The 10,418-nt window shown below is 39.2% G+C and overlaps 1 protein-coding gene across 1 annotated transcript in view; it reads right to left on the reverse strand.

The window, feature by feature from the left end:
* nbeab (neurobeachin b) overlaps positions 1 to 10,418 on the reverse strand; it is a 408,640-nt gene that overhangs the window by 250,733 nt on the left and 147,489 nt on the right. Inside the window, exon 13 of the mRNA XM_060888097.1 lies at positions 10,414 to 10,418. This exon is cut by the window's right edge and continues 164 nt beyond it. Within this exon, the coding sequence (XP_060744080.1) occupies positions 10,414 to 10,418 (5 nt within the window). The remainder of the gene's footprint in view (positions 1 to 10,413) is intronic.

The raw sequence follows: 10,418 nt of genomic DNA on the forward strand, positions 1-10,418 counted from the left end.
AGTCTGAAACCGTTACTAGAGACGACAGAAGACGACTTATCAGTAGCATAACTTTTGACTTAAAATACAAAAGCTCGACATATGAAGACGTAAAGGAAACAGGAAGCCGATTTTACTGGACGTTTAATTAACCGGGCTCTATACAGTAAATCAGCGCAAGGACAACGTGCTATAAATTGGCTGAGGCTTCTTCAGGATCTATTTACACTAGTCAGAAAAAAAATTAACAGAACATTCGGCTATATTAATTTCTCTTTTATAGAATAGGTCAAAACACAATCAAAAATAAAAGTAACAGTAAAAAAAGTCAAACAATCTGCAAACACTAGTCACATCCAAGAAGCAAAATAACAATGGTAAAAGAAAAGAATAAATAAATAACTGCGTCAGAACCGCACGCTGGAGCAAATCAACGACTTGAAATAATAGCACTGAGTCTTCACGATGCGTTTCTGAAGGTTATTTAACGTGTATGTGACTTCAATCAATAATCCAGACATGCAGGTCATGTGATCTGGTTTCGACTGTGATGCGGTAAGGGAGAAATTCTGGAACATTCTGTAGGCTTCATGACTGAAGCAGACTGTGATATGACGAAGAACAAGAATTTTGTACACGTACAAATTTGAAACATATTGCAGATACATAGTTTAGATAGACAGATAGATGTAAAGACATGTGAAGAGTTTTCCCAGGCTAGCACACGCATAATACTGTAATCTTATGCTTTAAGGAACTCTGAGTTATGTAACTGGAGACTGAAATGGCTTCTGTGTTACAGTGATGCATGTGTTTAATTTGAAGATAGTGCTGAGTACCATAGTCCTCTGAAAGCAAGAGAGAGAGAGAGAGAGAGAGAGAGAGAGAGAGAGAGAGAGAGAGAGAGAGAGAGAGAGAGAGATACAGAGAAAAGAGAGTGAGAGAGAGACAGACAGAGATACAGAGAAAAGAGAGTGAGAGAGAGATAGAGAGAAATAGAGAGATACAGAGAGAGAGAGAGAGAGAGAGAGAGAGAGAGAGAGAGAGAGAGAGAGAGAAAAGAGAGTGAGAGAGAGATAGAGAGAAATAGAGAGATACAGAGAGAGAGAGAGAAATAGAGAGAGAGATACAGAGAAAAGAGAGTGAGAGACAGACAGACAGAGATACAGAGAAAAGAGAGTGAGAGAGAGATAGAGAGAAATAGAGAGATACAGAGAGAGAGAGAGAGAGAGAGAGAGAGAGAGAGAGAGAGAGAGAGAGAGAGAGAGAAAAGAGAGTGAGAGAGAGATAGAGAGAAATAGAGAGATACAGAGAGAGAGAGAGAGAGAGAGAGAGAGAGAGAGAGAGAGAGAGAGAGAGAGAGAGAGAGAGAGATACAGAGAAAAGAGAGTGAGAGAGAGACAGACAGAGATACAGAGAAAAGAGAGTGAGAGAGAGATAGAGAGAAATAGAGAGATACAGAGAGAGAGAGAGAGAGAGAGAGAGAGAGAGAGAGAGATAGAGAGATACAGAGAAAAGAGAGTGAGAGACAGACAGACAGAGATACAGAGAAAAGAGAGTGAGAGAGAGATAGAGAGAAATAGAGAGATACAGAGAGAGAGAGAGAGAGAGAGAGAGAGAGACAGAGAAAAGAGAGTGAGAGAGAGATAGAGAGAAATAGAGAGATACAGAGAGAGAGAGAGAGAGAGAGAGAGAGAGAGAGAGAGAGAGAGAGAGAGAGAGATACAGAGAAAAGAGAGTGAGAGAGAGACAGACAGAGATACAGAGAAAAGAGAGTGAGAGAGAGATAGAGAGAAATAGCGAGATACAGAGAGAGAGAGAGAGAGAGAGAGAGAGAGAGAGAGAGAGAGAAATAGAGAGATAGAGAGAGAGAGAGAGAGAGAGAGAGAGAGAGAGAGAGAGAGAGAGAGAGAGAGAGACAGACAGACAGACAGACAGAGAGATACAGATAAAAGAGAGTGAGAGAGAGAGATAGAGAGAAATAGAGAGATACAGAGAGAGAGAGAGAGAGAGAGAGAGAGAGATACAGAGAAAAGAGAGTGAGAGACAGACAGACAGAGAGACAGAGAAAAGAGAGTGAGAGAGAGATAGAGAGAAATAGAGAGATACAGAGAGAGAGAGAGAGAGAGATACAGAGAAAAGAGAGTGAGAGAGAGACAGACAGAGATACAGAGAAAAGAGAGTGAGAGAGAGATAGAGAGAAATAGAGAGATACAGAGAGAGAGAGAGAGAGAGAGAGAGAGAGAAATAGAGAGATACAGAGAGAGAGAGAGAGAGAGAGAGAGAGAGAGAGAGAGAGAGAGAGAGAGAGAGAGAGATACAGAGAAAAGAGAGTGAGAGACAGACAGACAGAGATACAGAGAAAAGAGAGTGAGAGAGAGATAGAGAGAAATAGAGAGATACAGAGAGAGAGAGAGAGAGAGAGAGAGAGAGAGAGAGAGAGAAAAGAGAGTGAGAGAGAGATAGAGAGAAATAGAGAGATACAGAGAGAGAGAGAGAGAGAGAGAGAGAGAGAGAGAGAGAGAGAGAGACAGAGAAAAGAGAGTGAGAGAGAGATAGAGAGAAATAGAGAGATACAGAGAGAGAGAGAGAGAGAGAGAGAGAGAGAGAGAGAGAGAGAGATACAGAGAAAAGAGAGTGAGAGAGAGACAGACAGAGATACAGAGAAAAGAGAGTGAGAGAGAGATAGAGAGAAATAGCGAGATACAGAGAGAGAGAGAGAGAGAGAGAGAAATAGAGAGATACAGAGAGAGAGAGAGAGAGAGAGAGAGAGAGAGAGAGAGAGAGACAGACAGACAGACAGACAGAGATACAGAGAAAAGAGAGTGAGAGAGAGATAGAGAGAAATAGAGAGATACAGAGAGAGAGAGAGAGAGAGAGAGAGAGAGAGAGAGAGAGAGAGAGAGAGAAATAGAGAGATACAGAGAGAGAGAGAGAGAGAGAGAGAGAGAGAGAGAGAGAGAGAGAAAAGAGAGTGAGAGAGATAGAGAGAAATAGAGAGATACAGAGAGAGAGAGAGAGAGAGAGAGAGAGATACAGAGAAAAGAGAGTGAGAGACAGACAGACAGAGATACAGAGAAAAGAGAGTGAGAGAGAGATAGAGAGAAATAGAGAGATACAGAGAGAGAGAGAGAGAGAGAGAGAGAGAGAGAGAGAGAGAGAGAGAGACAGAGAAAAGAGAGTGAGAGAGATAGAGAGAGAGAGAGAGATACAGAGAGAGAGAGAGAGAGAGAGAGAGAGAGAGAGAGAGAGAGAGAGAGAGAGATACAGAGAAAAGAGAGTGAGAGAGAGACAGACAGAGATACAGAGAAAAGAGAGTGAGAGAGAGATAGAGAGAAATAGAGAGATACAGAGAGAGAGAGAGAGAAATAGAGAGATACAGAGAGAGAGAGAGAGAGAGAGAGAGAGAGAGAGAGAGAGAGAGAGAGAGAGAGAGACAGACAGACAGACAGAGAGATACAGATAAAAGAGAGTGAGATAGAGAGAAATAGAGAGATACAGAGAGAGAGAGAGAGAGAGAGAGAGAGAGAGAGAGAGAGAGAGAGAGAGAGAGAGAGAGATACAGAGAAAAGAGAGTGAGAGACAGACAGACAGAGATACAGAGAAAAGAGAGTGAGAGAGAGATAGAGAGAAATAGAGAGATACAGAGAGAGAGAGAGAGAGAGAGAGAGAGAGAGAGAGAGAGAGAGAGAGAGAGAGAGAGAGAAAAGAGAGTGAGAGAGAGATAGAGAGAAATAGAGAGATACAGAGAGAGAGAGAGAGAGATACAGAGAAAAGAGAGTGAGAGACAGACAGAGATACAGAGAAAAGAGAGTGAGAGAGAGATAGAGAGAAATAGAGAGATACAGAGAGAGAGAGAAATAGAGAGAGAGAGAGAGAGAGAGAGAGAGAGACAGAGAAAAGAGAGTGAGAGAGAGATAGAGAGAAATAGAGAGATACAGAGAGAGAGAGAGAGAGAGAGAGAGAGAGAGAGAGAGAGAGAGAGAGAGAGATACAGAGAAAAGAGAGTGAGAGAGAGACAGACAGAGATACAGAGAAAAGAGAGTGAGAGAGAGATAGAGAAATAGCGAGATACAGAGAGAGAGAGAGAGAGAGAGAGAGAGAGAGAGAGAGAGAGAGAGAGAGACAGACAGACAGACAGAGAGATACAGATAAAAGAGAGTGAGAGAGAGAGATAGAGAGAAATAGAGAGATACAGAGAGAGAGAGAGAGAGAGAGAGAGAGAGAGAGAGAGAGAGAGAGAGAGAGAGAGATACAGAGAAAAGAGAGTGAGAGACAGACAGACAGAGATACAGAGAAAAGAGAGTGAGAGAGAGATAGAGAGAAATAGAGAGATACAGAGAGAGAGAGAGAGAGAGAGAGAGAGAGAGAGAGAGAGAGAGAGAGAGAGAGAGAGAGAGAGAAAAGAGAGTGAGAGAGAGATAGAGAGAAATAGAGAGATACAGAGAGAGAGAGAGAGAGAGATACAGAGAAAAGAGAGTGAGAGACAGACAGAGATACAGAGAAAAGAGAGTGAGAGAGAGATAGAGAGAAATAGAGAGATACAGAGAGAGAGAGAGAGAGAGAGAGAGAGAGATACAGAGAAAAGAGAGTGAGAGAGAGACAGACAGAGATACAGAGAAAAGAGAGTGAGAGAGAGATAGAGAGAAATAGAGAGATACAGAGAGAGAGAGAGAGAGAAATAGAGAGATACAGAGAGAGAGAGAGAGAGAGAGAGAGAGAGAGAGAGAGAGAGACAGAGAAAAGAGAGTGAGAGACAGACAGACAGAGATACAGAGAAAAGAGAGTGAGAGAGAGATAGAGAGAAATAGAGAGATACAGAGAGAGAGAGAGAGAGAGAGAGAGAGAGAGAGAGAGAGAAGAGAGTGAGAGAGAGATAGAGAGAAATAGAGAGATACAGAGAGAGAGAGAGAGAGAGAGAGAGAGAGAGAGAGAGAGAGATACAGAGAAAAGAGAGTGAGAGAGAGACAGACAGAGATACAGAGAAAAGAGAGTGAGAGAGAGATAGAGAGAAATAGAGAGATACAGAGAGAGAGAGAGAGAGAGAGAGAGAGAGAGAGAGAGATACAGAGAAAAGAGAGTGAGAGAGAGACAGACAGAGATACAGAGAAAAGAGAGTGAGAGAGAGATAGAGAGAAATAGAGAGATACAGAGAGAGAGAGAGAGAGAGAGAGAGAGAGAGAAATAGAGAGATACAGAGAGAGAGAGAGAGAGAGAGAGAGAGAGAGAGACAGACAGACAGACAGACAGACAGACAGACAGAGAGAGAGATACAGATAAAAGAGAGTGAGAGAGAGAGATAGAGAGAAATAGAGAGATACAGAGAGAGAGAGAGAGAGAGAGAGAGAGAGAGAGAGAGAGAGAGAGAGACTCCATTTCCAGACAGAATGTTCCTCTCTTAAGCGCTTGTCTTTGTTGCACTAATTGAACACTTTATTATGGTCCGACGTTGTCTCTTTCTTTCACCATTCCTCACAGGAGAAGACAAAAGGGACCAACAAGTGGGAGATAAATCAGAGGAAAGCTCCCTGATTGGAGAATCACCTACTCAGCAAGCCAGGGATACATCTTCCTGCAAATTCTTTTATACTTCATCAAGACTGCACTTAGTGTCTTTGTGTTCTGTGAGATATTTGGTACTGCTGAGACAATGCGCTCGTGTTAGCGTGTGTGTGTGTGTGTGTGTGTGTGTGTGTGTATTTGTGTGTGTGGGTATATTTATGTGTTTGTGTATATTTGTGTGTATTTTTGTGTGTGTATGTGTGTGTGTGTGTGCATGTGTGTGTATACTTCTGCATGTGTGTGTATATTTCTGTATTTGTGTGCGTGTGTGTGCATGTGTGTGTGTGTGCATGTGTGTGTGCACGTGTGTGTGTATACTTGTGTGTATATTTCTGTATTTGTGTGTGTGTGCATGTGTGTGTATATTTCTGTATTTGTGTGTGTATATTTCTGTATGTGTGTGTGTGTATTTGTGTGTGTGTGTGTATGTGTGTATTTGTGTGTGGGTATATTTTTGTGTGTCTGTGTATATTTGTGTGTGTGTGTGTGGTGGGGTATGTGTGTGTATTTGTGTGTATATTTCTGTGCGTGTGTATTTGTGTGAGTTTGTGTGTGTATTTGTGTGTATATTTCTGTGTGTGTGTATTTGTGTGTGTGTGTGTGTATACTTGTGTGTGTATATTTCTGTATTTGTCTGTGTATATTTCTGTGTGTGTGTGTGTGTGTGTATATTTCTGTGTGTGTGTGTGTATTTCTGCATGTGTGTGTGTTATTCACCACTAAAATGCCATAATATAGACTGCTCTTAAACATTCAATTTTTAATTAACTGTAAGAACAACAAGGTATTTGAAGGTATGTTAACATTCGTGTTTCTCGTGTTTCATTACACACACGTTTCTCAGACGTTACTCTTCCTACTTCACAATCCAAAGACCTTCATCAGCCTCACTTCTATTCCTTCCACTTACAAAAATGACTTGCTGGATTTTAACCTCAGTTGATCGACAGTAGAAAGGCAGACAGGTCAGGAGATTGTTACGGAATTAGATGCAGGGATAAAAAAAATAAATAAATAAATAGAAAGAAAATTTGAAAGATAAAATAATTTTTAAAAATGTAAAAATATTTTTCATTCATTATTTAAACATCGAGAATAAGTTGAGCATTTTATTTATTCACGATTCTTTATCTTAATTCACTTTTAAATTTTTAACGTGATATTTGAGTGATGCAAGCCATCAATTTTAATTAATAATTAAATTATTTAATTTGTATTTACTTAATTACTTAAAATGTACACTTTTAACTACCAAAAGCCAGCTATTGAAATTCCAAGCTCATTGTTTAAATATCTTTAAATAATAATAATAATAACAATAATAATAATAATAATAATAATAATAATAATAATAATAATAATAATAATAATAAGTATTATTATTATTGCTGTTTTTGTTGATTGATTAATTGGTTAATTCAATAATTTATTAATTCACTAATTTATTAATTTATCAGACTTATCACATTTATTTAAGTTAGTACTTAATTACAGTACTTAATTTATTTGACTGCTCACTTTTTGTTAAACTCACGTCTCACATCACAACTATCAACTTTATTCTGAGTTTAAAGTAACGTCAGTGTTCACACAGGGAATATTCTTGGTCGTCTCTGAGACATTTTTTGGGTAGACATTTTCAATAAAGTCTAGACAACTGTCCTGAAAGGTAAAAAGTGAAAAATGTGAACTGCAGTATGATGTGACATAAAATATGTAAACGTAAACACATTATACATAGTAGTCCTCATTAACACATTAATATCACATTAACTATTACTGCCAATTGGTTAACATGGCTTTCGTCTTCATTACTGAAAGGCTTTTAAAATGGTATTTTAGCAAACCTATTTTAGCTAAAAGAAAACAGGGACAAAGAGGTGAGAGGGAAAATGCTGCAGAGAGAGAGAGAGAGAGAGAGAGAGAGAGAGAGAGAGAGAGAGAGAGAGAGAGAGAGAGAGAGAGAGAGAGAGAGAGAGAGAGAGAGAGAGAGAGAGAGAGAGAGAGAGAGAGAGAGACAGAGACAGACAGAGAGAGAGAGAGAGAGAGAGAGAGAGAGAGAGAGAGAGAGACAGAGAGAGAGAGAGACAGAGGGAGAGAGAGACTGAGACAGAGAGAGAGAGAGACAGACAGACAGACATACAGACAGAGAGAAAGAGATTGAGATAGATAGATAGATAGATAGATAGATAGATAGATAGATAGATAGATAGATAGATAGATAGATAGATAGATAGATAGATAGATAGATTTAAATACAGAAAGATAGATGCGTCATTTATAGATGTGTGCAGCTTGTAGCTTAAATGTCTACTGAGTAAAACAATATCAATATTTCAGTTGAAAGTGTTTGTATATAAAATGTTGAAGTGATGAAGCTCTCATGTTCTCATCTCATCTGCTGTGGTCTCTTTAATTAAGTGTAGTATATAAATATATCCATAAATATTTAGTCCTTAGGATAAGCACTGGTTCTGAAAAAGTTCAGAAATGCATTTAATCTAAATTGTTCACGTTTAACCCTTAATTTCTGAATAAGAATAAGAATAATCTGACACTAAAAATAGAAATGTCTATATGACGAGGAAAGATCATAAAGAATTCATGAGGGAGGGTAAAGCACAAGTTTCACCATAGAAAGGGAAAAGAAAGGTGAATGGAGGCATTAAAATGAAGAAAAATGTACACAGAGAAAGGCAAGAAGGAAGCAAGTCTAGACATCAGGAGAATAAAACATGAGGCCCAGCAGAAAGAAAAAAAACAGCGAGCGGTCTGCTTTGAAAAGAGAGACGGACAATAAGATTTCCAGGCAGAAAAAAAAGCAGAATAAAAAAGAAAAGATGGATGTTCTGGGAAGCCGTGAAGACCCGTGAAAAGTCACTGCAGATTCTTCAGCATGACATTGTACTGTACTGAGATCCTCACGTGTTACCCAATCAGAAATGTTTCTTCATCCAAGCAGAGCTCTGGGATGAATACGCTCCGGACGGAGGGATTGATAAGGATACAGCAGAGTAGAGAAAAAAACCTGACAGCCTTGAGGAAGAGCTTTCCAACGGCGCACCGACGAATCACGAGGTTTATAAAGATTGTACGCTAGACTTATTCGCTCGCTCATGTCAGGAATCTAAAAAAACCCGATTGTCCGCCGTATTTTTAAGCAGCTCCGTATCTGTAAACTGACGTCAAGGCGTCGTGTCTGAGGTTCGATCAGAGGGAGGTGATGTTTGTGGAAGCTGATTGTGTTTGTGGTGTTAAAGCAGGAAGGGAGGCTGAGGTCATGTGATCTCTGTCATCAGACGGTGGGAAAGATGACTCTAAAATGACCCTGTCTCTTACTATATCAGCTTCAAAACATGAGCTGAAACACACACACACACACACACACACACACACATATATATATAACCTGAGGTGAAGCTGTGATGCATCTGGTGCATTTGGACCAAAGCAGAGCAGCAGCAATAAAGCACTCATGTGCCTACAGGAGCAAAGAGAAAAGCAGCCTCTCATGTTGAGAGCAATCTTTCAAAATAATAATCAAGATGTAGTAAAGCACTGGACAACCGTAACAGCTACAGCAGTGAGGGATTGCTAATAAACCTTACACCTCACGGCAGCGCTAGGCTGCTGGTACAAATCATACTGGTCGGAAAGATGCGGATTTGTTTGCTCTGTCTCATTGAAATCGTGGGCTCATATTAATGCGCTCGTTCTAATTACGAGATCGTTGCTATGGTAACAGTGGTTCTGAACACCTGAACACACCAGATAAACTAAACGCCTTGTCATTTTATTTTATTTTTTTATTTATTTTTTTTTATTTATTTTTTAAAGGATTCCTTGATTTATAAGATTTCTGTCAGGATATTTAGATTTATTTAGTATTTTTGGAAGGAGTCTCTAGTGCCAGTGTTTTTTTTTTTTGTTTGTTTTTTTTTCACTAAAATGTTTTTTTTTTGTATTTAGAAAAACAAACAAACACAAAAAAAGACAATTTATAGCTGCTATAATGTAAGTGATCATGGATAAAATAATAACTATTAAAAAAAAAGTGTCATAACAAACAGCTGAGTGATCGTCAGGGATTTTCTTCCTGTGCCGAGAGTCACGTGCTGAACAACTCAGAAGGCATAAAGATCCTGCACAGCTTTGGTTCCATTGCACCGTGTGGTTTTGTATCGATCAATTCATGTCCTGTCATTAGTTTGCACATTGCCCTTTAATTACGTTGTGTATTAATTCCTTTGCACCAGTACACTGACGCTCCGCTCTGCTGACAGAATAGACATACAACTTATGGGAAATTTTCATCAGTGTAGACAAATGAATTATTTCATGGCTGTGAGTCTGATCTATAATGAGTCAGGACTCTGTTGGCCTTCAGTGTGAGACGTGTGTTTTTCCTTCCGTCGATAACCTTTCACAGAATTTTAGGGGTTGACGAGAAACACCTTCATATTTTATCTGCTTATGAACAAACGCTTGAAACATGAATGTAGAAACATTTGGGTGGAACTTTTTTATGAATATATTAACCCCTAGTTAACCCTCTAGATAAAAACAGATATATTTATAAAACACTTCAAATTTATAAATCCCTGAGTGTCTACTTTCATATGAGCTTCATATTAACCGCCACTGTGAAGTGAGACATGAATAACTGTATTACAGAAAAATAATCAACTAATCAAATATATTAGGTTAAATGTCTTCCTATAAACACAAAGAGTTAATAAATATTAAATTATTGAAATGTATTAATAATTCTGATAGGGATTTATGCATGCTATGTGGATTGATGATGGCTGTGCATACGTGTGTGTGTGTGTGTGTGTGTGCGTGTGTGTGTGTATGAATCAGGAGTCTCACCCAGG

Source organism: Tachysurus vachellii, chromosome 15 (genome assembly GCF_030014155.1).
Source record: "Tachysurus vachellii isolate PV-2020 chromosome 15, HZAU_Pvac_v1, whole genome shotgun sequence".
Classification (NCBI taxonomy): domain Eukaryota; kingdom Metazoa; phylum Chordata; class Actinopteri; order Siluriformes; family Bagridae; genus Tachysurus; species Tachysurus vachellii.